Source organism: Oncorhynchus kisutch, linkage group LG22, assembly GCF_002021735.2.
Source record: "Oncorhynchus kisutch isolate 150728-3 linkage group LG22, Okis_V2, whole genome shotgun sequence".
Lineage (NCBI taxonomy): Eukaryota > Metazoa > Chordata > Actinopteri > Salmoniformes > Salmonidae > Oncorhynchus > Oncorhynchus kisutch.
In genome coordinates, this window is record NC_034195.2 from 28778603 (window position 1) to 28797107 (window position 18505).

At 40.6% G+C, this 18505-nt stretch overlaps 2 protein-coding genes across 2 annotated transcripts; one reads left to right on the plus strand and one right to left on the minus strand.

The window, feature by feature from the left end:
• Positions 1-1717: 1717 nt before the first annotated feature.
• Positions 1718-18177, minus strand: si:ch211-107o10.3 (retinol dehydrogenase 12). Its single transcript, XM_020456316.2, has 7 exons — positions 17922-18177; positions 16172-16312; positions 15883-16074; positions 9933-10094; positions 8367-8483; positions 7961-8165; positions 1718-7787 (listed from the first exon to the last, which is right to left on the minus strand). The coding sequence occupies exons 1-7, from the start codon at positions 17995-17997 to the stop codon at positions 7691-7693; spliced, it is 990 nt and encodes a 329-aa protein (XP_020311905.1). The 5' UTR covers positions 17998-18177; the 3' UTR covers positions 1718-7690.
• LOC109867735 (ankyrin repeat domain-containing protein 34C-like) lies at positions 3204-4794 on the plus strand. The gene has a single exon (XM_020457005.2). It carries the CDS (start codon positions 3216-3218, stop codon positions 4776-4778), a length of 1563 nt encoding a protein of 520 aa, XP_020312594.1. The 5' UTR covers positions 3204-3215; the 3' UTR covers positions 4779-4794.
• Positions 18178-18505: the final 328 nt, after the last annotated feature.

Below are 18505 nucleotides of genomic sequence, written 5' to 3' on the forward strand. Positions count from 1 at the left end.
CAAATAAGGGTTCTTTGGCTTATAACCATAGAGGAACTATTTTAGGTGGTGCTATATTTTTTGTTTCAGCATGACAATGCCCCTGTGCACAAAGCGAGGTCCATACAGAAATGGTTTGTCGAGATCGATGTGGAAGAACTAGACTGGCCTGCACAGAGCCCTTACCTCAACCCCATTGCATATCTTTGGGATGAATTGGAACGATGACTGTGGGCCTAATTGCCCAACATCAGTCCCCGACCTCACGAATGCTCGTGGCTGAATGGAAGCGAGTCCCCACAGCAAAATTCCAACATCTCGTGGAAAAGTGGAGGCTGTTATAGCAGCAAAGGGGGGGACCAACTCCATATGAATGCCCATGATTTTTGAAGGAGATGTTTGACGAGCAGGTGTCCACATACTTTTGTTATATAGTGTATATAGCACCAAAAAAGGGTTACGCTATCGTTACAAACTTTTTGGGGCTATATAGAACCCTTTATGGTGAATGGATCTAGAAAGAACCTTTATCTCAAAAGGTTATTTGAAGAACCATACAGGGTTTTTAATAGCCATATTATTTTGTTAAAATTCCATAGGTTTTATGATTGTGTTTATTAACAAGTTGAATCAGGTTTTCTACGTCTGGAATGGCTGGGTGTCCCCGAGGAGAGAATTGAGAACTACTGACTCAGTCAATAGTTCACAATTTGACACAAGGCCATTCGTGAGACTTACACAAGACACCATCACTGACCATAGTCATATAACAGATAATAACACAACATTTGAAAAACTGGAATAACACTCACTGCATGGTTGCACAAAAAAGAGCTGTGAACAAACCACGCCCCCAAAAATTTGAATGAGCCACTGCCCCTACATTTTAATTATCACTAAAAGAGGAGAGAACCGTTTATTGAACTGCAAAGAACCATTGAAGTGATCAAAGGGACCTTTGGATCAGTATGGTTCCACATAGAACCAACACCCTTCCCAAAGAACCCTTGCGGAACCCTCATTTGTGTGTGTACTGAACCCAACATCAGCACACGATTTCTACTTCTGTCCATTTGGAAAGGTATAGCTAAGACATGTTCTTGAAACAGTGTTTAAAATGCACTGTAGATGTAAGTGTACAAAGATGTTTTCGGGGCACCTGAGAATATAAAGAAAAGTAGGACAGAGACAGGTGACCGCCACCTCTCTGGAGCAACATCTGTCATGTTGATGTGAATGATAATTTTAAACTGTAGGCTATAAACTTCTAGTGTACAAAAATATTAAATTATACTTTGATGACCTTTATATATACACTGAATCTTGATTCTTCCTATCTTGTGGGAGTGGAATATAGCCTAAGCCATTAAAAAATGTAATTATAAATATGTTATGAAACTGTGAACATTCCATTTTATTGGAAGGTAGAACTGGTTTGTTTGTGTGCTGTAGACCTGAAAAATGTGACAGGTTCTCACCAGAAGCAATCTTTATTTTTGTCGACTCTGACGTCAAGAAAATGCACGTTTCATTCACCAGGCAAAACAAAGTTATTTATACCTCCAGTAGCTTGAGGTTGTGATTCTTGCGCAGTGAAAGGAATGCCGCCTATTGGACTGATCTATTGCGTTTCCATAACAAAAGCGACCAACATGATGCGCTATGGTGCAAAAGCTCTTAACCTAAACTAGGACAGTATTTGAGAACCTCCGATTCAATTCAGGGACTATAACGAAGAACCATTTGAAAACTTTTATTTTCATTATGTTTCAGGACAGGTAATGACAAAACATTTGGTGCACCTTTGAATATGACAAGCCTGGATCAGGTAAGATACATGGTTGAATGACAGTTAAACCTTCTTGATATTTTGTATAAAACCATGTGGATGAATGCAGATTTTTTCTTGCTAAAAACATACAGAATCAACATTAATATACCACTCATGTAATTTCATACTAACATTGTATAGACCACACACTTTTTGAGAAGCCTACTATGATTCGATCATTTAAGATAGTTTAGCTAATGAGAATATGAAACGTTAGGCGCATATAGCCAACACCTTAAATTGAAGTCCTTTTTAGGCGACTTCTGTTGCTAATACTTTATTTTAATGACACACAGGGATCATAGTATATTACAAGTGTATACAAAAATGTAGCTTACATTGTGCAACATATTATGAATTGTATAGTTAAAACGTTTTCTACCAGACGCGCGTCTAACAAGTTATCCACAATGAGGACCATGGACAGCGACGCGCTATAGACTATTCTACGCGATCGCGCGAGGATGATGGTAATACTTATTCACTCGATCATGCACATTAGGTAGCCTACACTAAGACATATCTTACTTGTCATCGAGTCTTGTAAGAAAAAATAGCAAAGTATATGTTTTTGCTGTAGGCATACTCTTTTATGCTATGCACAAGATGTTAACGCTCATGGTGAGGCTGTTTTCTTCTACAACCATATGATTATCTCCATATGTCATGTTCTATATTTTTGGTATTTTATTATCTAAAGCTCGAACTAATTAATGTATAGTCTTGGATCTGGGATTAATTGGTCAATTACAGAGCAACAACAAAAAAAGTTAAAATACTAGGCTAAGGTTGTCCATCTCCATCTAGCAAGCGATACATTCAAGATAAATGGCTTGATTTAAATACAGAACGTTTAGCCTACATATAGCCTTTAACGCACATCCTTCCATCTAACTTGTTTTACACAGGGAGATCGAAGCTTACAGAAGATACATGTGACAAGATTAGGCCCCTAGAAAAAGAAAAGGAAATTAGCACACTCTAGGAGCTCAGATGCAATAATTGTATAACCAACGTTCCTGACAGCCAAGCCATCTTCATCAGGGTATATATAAAGGTTAGGCTCCGATTCACGAAGTTATATTTTTTTCATTGCTACAATCAGTTTCATGTTTTGACAATAAGGCCACCTAAAAAGGTATAAAGTTTCGTCCATAATTGACATACCTGTCCATGTCTTCAAAAGTGATTTTTACTGAACACAGACTGCCTCCTGGTGGTAGTCTTGAGGCTTGGAAATGATCCATTGTGATGACTCTGTGTTTGATAATACTAGATGAATCATTGAGCAGACCTATAGATTGAACAAAATATAATGAAATAAATCAATACTTTGTTTGAAGGGCTGCAGGTTGTGACTGCCTTTCACCACTGAGGGAGGGCGCTATCTGTGGTTGTCTTGGAGATGATGGCAGACATACTGGAGCTGCGGACAGACGGGAATTCGCTTCTGAAAGCGGTATGGCTCCGACGCCTGCGGCTCACCAGGCTCCTGCTTGAGGGGGGTGCCTATATTAATGAGAGCAACGAGCGAGGAGAGACACCGCTCATGGTGGCCTGCATGTCCAAACACAGCGACCCGCAGAGTGTCAGCAAGGCAAAGCTGGTCAAGTACCTGCTGGATAATAAGGCTGACCCTAACATCCAGGACAAAGCAGGCCGGACAGCCCTGATGCACGCCTGTAGCCAGAGGGCGGGGCATGAGGTGGTGTCCCACCTGTTGACCAATGGGGCTGACCCAAGTCTCGAAGACAGGAGCGGGGCTTCTGCTTTGGTCTATGCAGTCAATGTCGATGATACGGAGACCCTAAAGGTTCTCCTAGATGCATGTAAGGCCAAGGGCAAAGAAGTAATCATTATCACCACAGACAAGTCACCCTCTGGCACCAAAACCACCAAGCAGTACCTTAATGTCCCCCCTTCCCCAGAGCTAGAGGATAGGTGCTCCCCTGCATTCTGCACCACTCCCTCTGACATTGAGCTCAACACCTCCCCCTCACCTAACTCAGCCGAGCAGCACAACACTATCTTCAGTTTCCAGACAAAGTTGAAAACATCATCCAGCACAGCAGCAAAGCTTCCCAATGGGCCAACCTCTCCCACACGGCGACCAGCCAATCCCAAGCGTGCTCGTTTACCCCAGCTGAAGCGTCTGCAGTCAGAGCCGTGGGGGCTGATCGCTCCCTCCGTCCTGGCTGCAGCTGCGGCCCACGAGGAGAGTAAGAGAGCCACCTCTGAGGAGGTTGTCACAGGCGTCAATGGACTTGCTCTATCCAAGAGATCGACTATGTCTCGACAAAACAGTGTGGATGGCAAGGATATGTTGTTCCCACAAATGTCATCCTCATTGTCTGTCCCTCTAACTTCCAAATCGGCCTATGAGAGGTCTCTGTGTCAGCACCAGCCCCTGGCCCGGCGTAGCACCGTCCCTGCAGACCAGGACAGTAGCAGCAACAGTGTGCCAGCTAGCTTGAGAGACCCGGTCTACAGGAGATGGCTGGGCACTGACCACTATGACTCAGACTCCCAGCTGTACTCAGACTCTGGCATGCTGGACTCTAAGGTTCCTCTAGAGAGGAGGAAACTCAACACATCTCCATTAGCCATGCTGACCAGCTCCAGGGAGTCCCTAGACAGCAATGCCAGCACGTCATCACCTAGCACAGCACGTCGCCGCGCACCAGGCCTCTTGGAGAGGCGAGGCTCGGGGACTCTGCTGCTGGACTACATTTCCCATACCCGGCCTGGCCATCTACCCCCACTGAACGTCAACCCCAACCCTCCTATCCCAGACATCGGAGCCAGCAGCAAGCCCTCATCCCCTCTTGCCTCAGGTTTCATATCAATAGCTCCAGTAGCACCAAACTCACCAAAAAGAGGCCAGCTCAAGTCAAAAAAAAAACTTGTAAGGAGGCACTCTATGCAAGTGGAGCAAATGAAGCAGCTCTCTGCTTTTGAGGAGCTGTAGTGGACTCATTGTTTGTAGATGTAGCAATGTTAACATAAAATAAGGCTAACATTTCTAAAGGAAATTTTGTTGATTGGAATTTCAACTTTTCCTCTTAGAAAACCAATGGAACATGGATATAACTTGCTTACCAGTATAAAGTTGTAAATGTTATGGATGCTCTTAGAATATTAGCACCACACCTATTAAACGTTACAGGTTAGACACTAGCAACATCTAAAGCATGGCTCCTCTAACCGTGTTCCTGAAGAGCTACCCTCCTGTAGGATTTCGCTAAACTGATTCCGTGTATCAACCAGCTAATTATTAGAATCAGGTGCACTAAATTAGAGTTAAAGCAAAAAGGATGGTAGCTCTCCAGGAACAGGGTTGGCTGAGAGATAAAAAAAAGTATTTGAAAATCATAAAAATTATTTGACCATAAGTATATGAAAAATAATCCTCGTCGGCACCTCAGATCCTTTAGATGTGCAATCCTAAGAACACATACAGTAGGAGGTACATGTGTAGCCAACAAGTCATCTGGTTGTATAGAATGTTGTTATTAGTGCAACATGCAGATGGGGGGTATGTTGTAGCTTTAGTATTAAATTGAGGTTGATTGTTTTGTAGCAAACTTGTACACAGTGCCTTCCAGACAAATTATCGGAAAAGAGGGTGGATCAAAAAGTAATTTATCGTTCATAATGCAACCACAAGATGTTTTGTTTTAGTGCCGTTGGTTTAATGCCCAATATGAAAGGCTCAGAGTATAAACAAACCATGTATGACTTATATGCCTTAGCTAAATACAATTTAAGAGATTACGTAAATCAGCACTTTATTATGGTAGGTTTTAAATTACCCAAGAGAAAAATGTATGTTGTTTCTCTAAATGTTTTGTAGATATAGCACATGTATTTTCATACATCAGTTCCATGACAAGACAACATAATATGTGTATACTACAAACGTACGTAAATACAGACTTAGTGAACCTTGTTCCCCTAGAATAGAATTTACACTTATGGCAAAGTAAAAGTTCATACAGCTTCCATGTAACTTAACTATGAGACATTCATTCTGTTTAAAAGGCTCACGTTATTAACATATTTCGATGCATAGTATTTTTGTATGTAGTTTGCTGTGTATTCTAAATAAATGTCTCTAAAGCAAATGTTATTCAACAGTTTCTTACTGAATGCAATGAGGTTTGGATGCATTTCACAGTTCATCATCATCAGATGGTAATTCAGCTGAAGTCGGTTTACATACACCTTAGCCAAATACATTTAAACTCAGTTTTTCACAATTCCTGACATTTAATCCTAGTAAAAAGTCCCTGTCAGTTAGGATCACCACTTTATTTTAAGAATGTGACATGTCAGAATAATAGTAGAGAGAAGGATTTATTTCAGCTTTAATTTCAGCTTTAATCACATTCCCAGTGGGTCAGAAGTTTACATACACTCAATTAATATTTGGTAGCATTGCCTTTAAATTGTTTAACTTGGGTCAAACGTTTCGGGTAGCCTTCCACAAGCTTCCCACAATAAGTTGGGTGAATTTTGGCCCATTCCTCCTGACAGTGCTGGAGTAACTGAGTCAGGTTGGTAGGCCTCCTTGCTCGCACATGCCTTTTCAGTTCTGCCCACACATTTTCTATAGGATTGAGGTCAGGGCTTTGTGATGGCCACTCCAATACCTTGACTTTGTTGTCCTTAAGCCATTTTGCCACAACTTTGGAAGTATTCCTGGGGTCATTGTCCATTTGGAAGACCCATTTGCGACCAAGCTTTAACTTCCTGACTGATGTCTTGAGATGTTGCTTCAATAAATCCACCAATTTTTTCTTCCCTCATGATGCCATCTATTTTGTGAAGTGCACCAGTCCCTCCTGCAGCAAAGCACCCCCACAACATGATGATGCCACACCCATGCTTCGCGGTTGGGATAGTGTTCGTCGGCTTGCAAGCCTCCTCCTTTTTCCTCCAAACATAGCAATGGTCATTATGGCCAAACAGTTCTATTTTTGTTTCATCAGAAAAGAGGACATTTCTCCAAAAAGTATGATCTTTGTCCTCATGTGCAGTTGCAAACCGTAGTCTGGTCTTTTTATGGCGGTTTTGGAGCAGTGGCTCCTTACTTGCTGAGAGGCCTTTCAGGTTATGTCGATATAGGACTCGTTTTACTGTGGATATAGATACTTTTGTACCTGTTTCCTCCAGCATCTTCACAAGGTCCTTTGCTGTTGTTCTGGGATTTATTTGCACTTTTCTCACCAAAGTAAATCCATCTCTAGAAGACAGAACGCGTCTTCTTCTTGAGCGGTATGACGGCTGCATGGTGCCATGGTGTTTATATTTGCATACTATTGTTTGTACAGATGAACGTGGTACCTTCAGGAGTTTGGAAATTGCTCCCAAGGATGAACCAGACTTGTGGAGGTCCACAATTTATTTTCTGAGGTCTTGGCTGATTTCTTTTGATTTTCCCATGATGTCAAGCAAAGTGGTACTGAGTTTGAAGGTAGGCCTTGAAATACATCCACAGGTACACCTCCAATTGACTCAAATGATGTCAATTAGTCTGTCAGAAGCTTCTAAAGCCATGACATCCTTTTCTGGAATTTTCCAAGCTGTTTAAAGGCACAGTCAACTTCGTGTATGTAAACTTCTGACCCACTGAAATTGTGATACAGTGAATTATAAGTGAAATAATCTGTCTGTAAACAATTGTTGGAAAAATGACTTGTGTTGCACAAAGTAGATGTCCTAACCGACTTGCCAAAACTATAGTTTGTTAACAAGAAATTTGTGGAGTGGTTGAGAAACAGGTTTTAATGACTCCAACCTAAGTGTATGTAAACCTCTGACTTCAACTGTATGTCAACATTCTAAAGGCTAGGCCAGTCCTAGTGGTAACCAGGTCCATCATGCCAGACCAACCATGGAGGCACTCAGGTCCCACAGTTTCTTGGCAGCTGCATCATCCTGGCCCTGAGGGGCCACAGTTTTTGGGGCACAGTCACTGTAGCCAGGATGGAAAAAAAGATTCCAAACACACACACAAAGTTAATGACACACATCGAACATATCCTAGTATTAATCTTATCTAGATCCATATTCTGTAAGCATGCAATGTAAAACCCACTGTGAAAAGAAGTTCAGGTTAGACAGAAACAAGCTCTAATGGCATCTGACCTGTAGTAGAGTCCAGTGACATCTGCCAGGCTTTCTTCTACGGCACAGTGGATGGTGGTCTGGGCTCCCTCTCTAGGGGACTTGAGCCAAAAACTAAGAGTCTTGTAGATGGCTCTTTTCCACAGGGGAATGGTGGGCCAGAAGTGCCGACCAAGCTCAGTCCGGATGACTCCAGGATGGAGGCTGTATGTAGTTACTCCAGTTCCTACAGTCACAGTGAAACACACACAAACACAGGTAATGTCATCTATCAGCCTAATTCAATGCAGTGAGTCTGCAGACTCTATTGAAGAGAGATGCAACACACCATGCACTTCGTGCCTTTGTTATGCCAAACAGTGTTACGAACATACTTCCAAATGCATGCTGTAAAATGAAAAGATGCTGTGCAGCGGAGTTGAATCACCTTGTAGTCGTGTTGCCAGCTCCCTAGTAAAGAGCACATTAGCTAGCTTACTCTGCCGGTAGCTTTTCCATGGACTGTAATCTTTATCTAAGTTTATGTCTTCAAAATAGATCTTGCCTGTTGAAAAAAAGTATAATTATTCAAAGTGGAACATAGCAAGTCACATATGGATATAATGTCAAAACATGGTCTAACACTAAGCAATGAAAGGTACAGTACCTTCAGGAAGTATTCATACCACTTGACTTTTCCCAAATGTTGTTGTGTTACAGCCTGAATTTAAATTGGTTTACATTTAGATTTGTTGTCTCTGGTCTACACAAAATACCCCATAATGTCAAAGTGGAAATGTTTTTCAAAATTATTACAAATTAATTAAAAAGAAAAGGCTGAAATGAGTCAATAAGTATTCAACCCCTTTGTTATGGCAAGCCTAAATAAGTTCAGGAGTAAATCCAATACAACCCATTACTGAGTACTGAGTACCACTCTCTATATTTTCAAGCATAGTGGTGGCTGCATCATGTTATAGACATGATTGTAATCATTAAGGACTGGGAAGGTTTTCAGGATAAAAATGTAACGGAATGGAGCTAAGCACAGGCAAAATGCTAGAGGAAAACCTGGTTCAGTCTGTTTTCCACTAGACACTGGGAGATGAATTCACCTTGCAGCAGGACAATAACCTAACACACAAGGCCAAATCTACACTGGAGTTGCTTACCGAGAAGACAGTGAATGTTTCTGAGTGGCCAAGTTACAGTTTTTTACTTAAATCTGCGGTAAGACGCACAATTGGCATAGCGTCGTCCGGGTTAGGGAGGGTTTGGCCGGTAGGGGTATCCTTGTCTCATCGCGCACCACCGACTCCTGTGGCGGCCCGGGCGCAGTGCACACTAACCAAGGTTGCCAGGTGCACGGTGTTTCCTCCGTGCGGTGTGTTAAGAAGCAGTGCGGCTTGGTTGGGTTGTGTTTCGGAGGACGCATGACTTTCAACCTTCACTCTCCCGAGCCCGTACAGGAGTTGTAGCGATGAGACAAGATAGTAGCTACTAACAATTGGATACCACAAAATTGGGGAGAAAAGGGGGGTAAAATAAAAAATTGTAAAAAATTTGACAGAGCTTGAAGAATTTTGAAAAGAATAATGGGCAAATGTTTCACAATCCTGGAGTGAAAAGCTCTTAGAGACGTACCCAGAAAGACTCACAGCTGTAATTGCTGCCAAAGGTGCTTCTACAAGGTATTGACTCAGGGGTGTGAATACTTTTGTAAATGAGATATTTCTCTATTTCATTTTCAATACATTTGCTAAACTTAAAACATGTTTTCAATTTGTAATTTGGGGTATTGTGTGTAAATGGGTGAGAAAAATCTATTTAATCCATTTTGAATTCAGGCTGTAACACAACAAAATGTGGAATAAGTCAAGGGGTTCTAATATTTCTGAAGGTACATGAAAATAATTACAGGCTAAATCATGGATTTTGTTTGGGCAATCAATCATAAATCCTATAAACACTGAATCATTGTTTTATATGGTAAATGACCAACACAAAATTATACCTTTTTCATGAGCTAAACTGGAGACGTTGACAATACGGCTTGGGACTGATTTCTTAAGGAGATTCAAAAGGCAATTTGTCAATAAAAAGTGGCCTAAGTGGTTGGTACCAAACTGCATCTCAAAGCCATCTTCAGTCTGCCATTTTGGACAGCTCATGATACCTATCAACAGACATAGAGAAGAAAAGTTAGTCTACTCCCTGAAATGTAGTTGATAACATAGGTTCAATCAGTAAGGCTGGTCTGAATGGATTGCTCACTTAACTTAATTTAGTAAGCACAATATAATTCACATTGCTTCCTCTTCTATGGGCATAGAAGGAATTTATATCTAATGTTTACAATCTTCTCATCAACAGCACAGCATCATGACACTCCTCCTACTTTACTATAAATAAGCCACGTGCAGAATGTCAGTCACGTATTACCCTATTGCCAATGAGCACAGCTGAATAGAGCAACTTTACCACGCTTGGTAAGGGACAGATCGTAATTTACTGGGGGAGGGGTGGTCCAAAATAGGGGAGGGTTGTTAAACTTGTATTTGTTGCTTTGGAGAGGGTTGCGTGTTTTTTTTATTGTGCACATGGGAGGGCTGAGCAAATTTTCCCGTGGTTTACATCCACTAGTTGCAGGTTTTACTATATAATTTCTTCCATCCTAGCCAAATTTCCTTATCTGCTCACATGCTCCTCCCTTATATCAAGGTGTTTTGGTATTTCCCGTATGCTCTACGCTTTTCTGGGTGCTAACTTTACTATTCCACAGGTCAGTATAGTCTACCAGTCTAACCTTCTATCCTGCCCTCGATCCACCATTCATAGTGACAACAGTGGTAAGGGGATTGTTTGTCCAGATCTGCAATAGGCTAACTAGCAATCATACCGCATATAAAAACATTCAAAGCTGCATCAACATTTTATATGAATCAACCAGAACAAATAGGAAGAGCTGATAGGCAGTGTAGAGGCCAGGTGCATCATTGCGTATGAATGAACAGTGAAGACATGACACACACAGATAAAAAAAATCTCCTCTCATGATCTTGTTAATGAACAATACAATGATCCTACCTAGACTAGCCTAGCTGAATAATTGCATTATTATTTTCAAGTGAGTACAACATTCTAGACTGCAAGTGAAAATGTCCTTTGTAAATAAAATAACGGCGCAAAAGCCCTGGGATTTTAATGTTTCATTTGATTTGGATCAGTACTCTCAACAGTCAATAGAAAGACACAGAAAGGCACAGTAGTAGGCCAGTCTGGCTGTATTTCTACTTTTGATACTGAACACACTGTCTGTTTTTAATCATCATGCTCCCAAGTCATCCTATAATAATGTGAACACGTACGCTACCGGCAGGCCCAGTTATTCAGGAAAGCTTAACACATGCTCCGCCTCCTCTCCAATCCAAGTGGCTATTCCTCACGCACCTAGAAGCTAACACGTTTAATGTATTACTTTTACTTTTATATGTGGCACAATGTTTTAATCTGATTAGGCTACTTCAAAAAATTATCCTGTAGGCATGGGCATCATCCAAAATATAATTCCAGCATCCTTGACATTAACCAGGTTTCCATCCAACCTTTATATGGGAGTAAAGTAGCCTACATGCTTGATAAAAAATTTCTCCACATCCTGGGAAAGCATGCAGTTTATTAGGCTACAGATGAAATAAATGATGATGAATTTCACAGGGCGGTGTAAAAGTGCACAGTGATGAGGTCGATGCTCCTTCCAATAAATATTGAGGGTCTTATTCTGGTGACATGATGATCGATGCTTGCCATTTGACAAATAATAATCGCATACTATAGTCCAAAATAATCTCATCATGTAGTAAGCTATACCTGCACTGTATCTGTTGGCTAGAGCTCACGTGCCAATACCATAGTGGGCACATTCGCTATACCTGTACCTACGCAACATTTTTTGTGACAAAACCATCAGTATGTCCATAGCTGAAAATGGAAATCCATTTAACTTAAATGTTTTATTCGGCACATGGGAATTTAACCTCAGAAGGTATTTTTATGTGTGCTATGTATTTATGCAGAATTTAATCTTCAACAAGTGCATTTTATACTGGGTAAGCCTACAAGGTAGGGAGGGATGTGTTTTCTGTCGAGATTGACAGTCTATTTATTGTGGTGTTGAAAAAGCAAAACATGTCGGTATGTTTTGTTTATTGTTGTGTGGTGATTTGGCACAGAAACCTGTTGGTTGAAAATTCGTTGCATATACAGTACCAGGAAAAGTTTGGACACACGTACTCATTCAAGCGTTTTTCTTTATTTTTACTATTTTCTACATTGTAGAATAATAGTGAAGACATCGAAACTATTAAATAAAATATTTGGAATCATGTAGCAACCAGAAGAGTGTTAACTTTTTATGGCTGCAGGGGCAGTATTGAGTAGCTTGGATGAAAAGGTGCCCATTGTAAACGGCCAGCTCCTCAGTCTCAGTTGCTAATATATGCATAGTATTATTAGTATTGGATTGAAAACACTCTAAAGTTTCCAAAACTGTCAAAATATTGTCTGTGAGTATAACAGAACTGATATTGCAGGCAAAACACTGCGGAAAATCAAAACAGGAAATGGCTTCTATTTTGAAAACTCCATGTTCCATAGCCTCCCTTTGCTGGATTTAAAGGGATATGAACCAGATTCCTTTTCCTATCGCTTCCTCAAGGTGTCAACAGTCTTCAGGCATAGTTTCAGGCTTTTATTTTGAAAAATGAGCCAGAACGATAACATGGCGTCACGTCAAGTGGTCACTTGAGTTTTGCTCGCACAACAGAATTTGGATAGGTATTGCTTTTCCCTCTCCTACTGTGAAAGACATTTGCGGTTGATATATTATCGATTATATATTTTAAACAACCTGAGGATTGATTCTAAAAAACATTTGACATGTTTCTGTGGACATTATGGAAACTATTTTGAATTTTCGTCTGTGCTGTCGTGACCGCTCTTTCCTGTGGATTTCTGAACATAACGCGACAAACAAACGGAGGTATTTTGGATCTAAAAATCATCTTTATGGAACAAACAGAACATTTGTAGTGTAACTGGGAGTCTCGTGAGTGAAAACATCCGAACATCAAAGGTAAACGATTCATTTGATTGCTTTTCTGATTTTCGTGACCAAGCTTCCTGATGCTAAGTGTACTTACATTTACACAAACGCTTGGATTGCTTTCGCTGAAAAGCATAATTTCAAAATCTGACACGACAGGTGGATTAACAAAAGGCTAAACTGTGTTTTCCGATATTGCACTTGTGATTTCATTAATATAAATATTTGTAGTAATATTTATTGAATGTAGCACTATGCTATTCAGCGGTTGTTGATGACACTTATCCCGATATCGGGATTAAAGCCATAACAAGTTTTAAACAAATCAAAATCTATTTTATATTTGAGATTCTTCAAAGTAGCCACCCTTTGCCTTGATGACAGCTTTGCACACTCTGGCATTCTCTCAACCAGCTTCATTAGGTAGTTGCTTGGAAAGCATTTCAATTAACAGGTGTGCATTGTTAAAAGTTCATTTGTGGATAATTTTTCCTTCTAAATGCGTTTGAGCCAATCAGTTGTGTTGTGACAAGGTAGGGGGCGTATACAGAAGATAGCCCTATTTGTTAAAAGACCAAGTCCATATTATGGAAAGAACATCTCAAATAACCAAAGATTACTTTAAGTGCAGTCGCATATCCATCGAGCGCTATGAAGAAACTGGCTCTCATGAGGACCACCACAGGAAAGGAAGACCCAGAGTTACTTCTGCTGCAGAGGATAAGTTCATTAGAGTTACCTGCACCTCAAATTGCAGCCCAAATAAATGCTTCACAGAGTTCAAGTATCGCACACATCTCAACATCAACTGTTCAGAGGAGACTGAGTAAATCAGGCCTTCATGGTAAAATTACTGCAAAGAAACCACTACTAATGGACACCAATAAGAATAAGAGACTTGCTTGGGCCAAGAAACACAAGCAATGAACATTAGACCGGTGGAAATCTGTCCTTTGGTCTGATGAGTCCAAATTTGAGATTTTTGGATCCAACCGGCGTGACTTTGTGAGACGCAGAGTAGGTGAACGGATGATATGCGCATGTGTGGGTCCCACCGTGAAGCATGGAGGAGGAGGTGTGATGGTGCTTTGCTGGGGACTAGGGTTGCACATTCTGGGGAATATTCAGGGGTGGAAACTTTCAGTGGGAATTAACAGGAATATATGGGAATTAACAGGAATATATGGGAATTAATGGAAATATATCCAAATTAATATTAATACCATTTAAATGTAGAGTATTTAGTCAGCCACCAATTGTGCAAGTTCTCCCACTTAAAAAGATGAGAGGCCTGTAATTTTCATCATATGTACACTTCAACTATGACAGACAAAATGAGAAAAGAAAATCCAGAAAATCACATTGTAGGATTTTTTATGAATTTATTTGCAAATTATGGTGGAAAATAACTATTTGGTCACCTACAAACAAGCAAGATTTCTGTCTCTCACAGACCTGTAACTTCTTTAAGAGGCTCCTCTGTCCTCCACTCGTTAACTGTATTAATGTTTGAACTTGTATCAGTATAAAAGACACCTGTCCACAACCTCAAACAGTCACACTCCAAACTCCACTATGGCCAAGGCCAAAGAGCTGTCAAAGGACACCAGAAACAAAATTGTATACCTGCACCAGGCTGGGAAGACTGAATCTGCAATAGGTAAGCAGCTTGGTTTGAAGAAATCAACTGTGGGAGCAATTATTAGGAAATGGAAGACATACAAGACCACTGATAATCTGATGATCACAAGAACGGTGAGCAAAAATCCCAGAACCACACAGGGGGACCTAGTGAATGACCTGCAGAGAGCTGGGACCAAAGTAACAAAGCCTACCATCAGTAGCACACTACGCCGCTAGGGACTCAAATCCTGCAGTGCCAGACGTGTCCCCCTGCTTAAGCCAGTACATGTCCAGGCCTGTCTGAAGTTTGCTAGAGAGGACGGGACGACTGATCCGTGTAAAGGAAAGAATGAATGGGGCCATGTATCGTGAGATTTTGAGTGAAAACCTCCTTCCATCAGCAAGGGCATTGAAGATGAAACGTGGCTGGGTCTTTCAGCATGACAATGATCACAAACACACCGCCCGGGCAATGAAGGAGTGGCTTCGTAAGAAGCATTTCAAGGTCCTGGAGTGGCCTAGCCAGTCTCCAGATCTCAACCCCATAGAAAATCTTTGGAGGGAGTTGAAAGTCCGTGTTGCCCAGCAACAGCCCCAAAACATCACTGCTCTAGAGGAGATCTGCATGGAGGAATGGGCCAAAATACCAGCAACAGTGTGTGAAAACCTTGTGAAGACTTACAGAAAACGTTTGACCTCTGTTATTGCCAACAAAGGGTATATAACAAAGTATTGAGATAAACTTTTGTTATTGACCAAATACTTATTTTCCACCATAATTTGCAAATAAATTCATTAAAAATCCTACAGTGTGATTTTCTGGATTTTTTTCTCTCAAATTTTGTCTGTCATAGTTGAAGTGTACCTATGATGAAAATGACAGGCCTCTCATCTTTTTAAGTGGGAGAACTTGCACAATTGGTGGCTGACTAAATACTTTTTTGCCCCACTGTATTTACCATATCATATGGAGAGAGAAACATGAACCTTTTACCTTATCATAAGTAGACATAATTGGAAATGATTAAATCCTTCCAACAGAAATGATCGTTAGCTCGACCATCCCACAGGGGACCCACCAATCCTGTAGAGGTTTAAGCAACTATTCTGCACCATTCCCAGAAAGTTGTGGGAATGTTGTATGCAAAATAACTATAGGACAATCACGCTCTCACCAAGCTATAATAAACATATGGAGCTCATAACGTTATGTGCTAGCTGAAAAGTGTCCCTCTACCTGCATTATTAATAAGGATGTCCAGTCTCTCTTCACTTTCCAGGATCTCTTTGGCTAGTTGTCGCACAGACTGTAGGGATGCCAAGTCCAACTTTTTGACAATCACATTCCCATTGCCACTCCTCCTCCTGATACCCTCTGCAGCTTGATTGGCTCTTGTCATGTCCCTGCAGGCCAGAATAACCCTCGCCCCTGTGGCCAAACACAGAACAGACATTACACTGTGAGCTCATCAAATCAACTGCCCAACTACAATGAACAGAGAAGAAGTTGAATACTTGTTGCTCACCCCTGCTAGCCATGTCAACTGCAGTCTCTTTCCCAATCCCAGTGTTGGCTCCGGTGATAAGGACAGTCTTCCCGTCCAGCCGGGCTTTGCTCGTACACACCCCTCCAGCCAGCCATTTACGCAGAGCAAAGAGCCCCACTCCTGTCACAATATTATGGTAACGCCTTACATTGAGGTACACTTTATCATTTATTTGTAAATTATTTATAAGTATTTTAAAGTAGCTTTTCGATAGTTAAAGTAATACATTTTTATGATTAATCATCATTTAGTAACTTGACAAGTAAATCCGATTAATTTGGTCAAACAATTATTCAAAGAAATAGGTTGCATAACAAATTTTAATCCAATATTTTAAATTCATTTTGGTGATTGGTGATCTTGATGTTAGGTTTCAGAAGTCCCATTTTAAAGATGTAACATCCGCCCTCTTAGCACACACCAGGTGAACAAAATACATCCAGTATCTAGTCAGACGAAACATTGACATCACAGGGCCAGAGGGAATATGATTTGATGACATCACAACACAATAACGCTAGACATCATTTCTAGGGGTAGAATTTTAAACCCAGTTTCATAGGACCTCTATGTTAAATCCTCTGATGTGATGACATCACAACAAGGCCAGACAGATTCTGATTTGATGACATCACAACAAGGCCAGATGGATTCTGATGGGATGACATCAGAATAAGGTGAGACAGAAATCTGATTTGATGACATCAGAATAGGGCCAGTCAGAATCTGATTTGATTACATTACAATAGTGCCAGACAGATTATGACATTCTTATTTCTATGGAATCTGATGTGATAGCATCACAATAGGGCAAGACAGAATCCGATAAGATGACATAGTAATAGGGAAAGAGGGTGCCAGACTGCCCTGCATTATGCACTACTGCCACCATGATTACGCAAACCTGCCTTCCTTCGTCATGCGCATCAGCGATTCATTGGACTCACCTGGACTCAATCTGGGTTTCTGTACAGCACTTTGAGATATCAGCTGATCTAAGAAGGGCTATATAAATACATTTGATCACCTGTTTATTACCTCCCCTATATGTGTCTGTTCTCCAGCTCCGTTCCCCACTTCTGCAGTAATTGTTAATTGTGTATTACACGATTCTGATGCTGTTTCTGTCCTGTTTTCATGTCCGTTCCAATTAAATGTTGACTCCCCGTACCTGCTTCTCTTCTCCAGCGTCAGTCCTTACAGTTCCATGAAAATAGTGCCTTTGCATCCCTTTACATTTATACATTTTGGACCAATATTGCATGTTCAAAGTATGTTATATTCATTGTTTTAAAATGGTGAAACTATTAATTTATATATATTTTTATCCCCAAAAGAAAACTAATAGTCAATCATAGCGTAAAAGCAGGTTAACTGTTTTAACTCTTTTTGGCCATTTTCTGGTGTTTTGTTGTGGAAAACGGAGCAGTTTGAGCTTAACCCTGTTGTTACCTATAGATAGACAGGCTACAAATGTTTTAACAATAACAAATGTTTTGTGAAACTTGCATTCAATTGCCTCTCCCTGTTGCACACAACAAGCTTCCATTTCCCCTGTCACAAGCTGATTTATGGCTTATTTAAAGAGGAAATCGTCATATATATAGATGTGCTTTTTGACAGAATGTTAAAATTAGGTGGAACGACCTTGCTACACTACTTACGTTGTTGTTACATTTCATAAAGGACCTGTGATAATTAAAACAAGAATGATTTTTTTTTTTTTTACCTGTGACTGTGATAAGAGCGATCCCCGTCGGATATTGTCCCAAAAAAGTCTTTATTGCTTTACCGTAGTTCTGCATGTTATCAGTTCTTTAAGTGCTACTGACTGTAGAAGTAACCTCTCTTCAATATTGCTATTCGGCGAAAAGAACCAGGAGAACCTCTAGTTAATTCAACTCATATATATCAATCTCATACATATCAACTTTGTCGAAACAAACTGTTTATCAATGTGACGTAATGTGCAATCAGGAAGTACTGGAAGGTCGAAGAAACAACGTGTTACAGAACGGGGAATCCTATTGGTCCATCCATTGGACCAATCATATGCTGGGTTGCCCATTGTTTCCTCTACAATATTCCTCCAGCAGAGGTCGGTCCACGTCCACTTACAATAAACAAAATCATTAATATTATTCCATCAGGTGAAGCTGATAGAACAAGCAGTGTCAAATTATTGTTCATAGGCTGACAATCAGTGCAGGAAGTCAATCAAACCCATAAACGTGATTGATCAAAACATAGACTGTATACAAAACACCACTGAGAAGATAACATCTTTCTTGGGCCACATTTAGGCAATGCCAA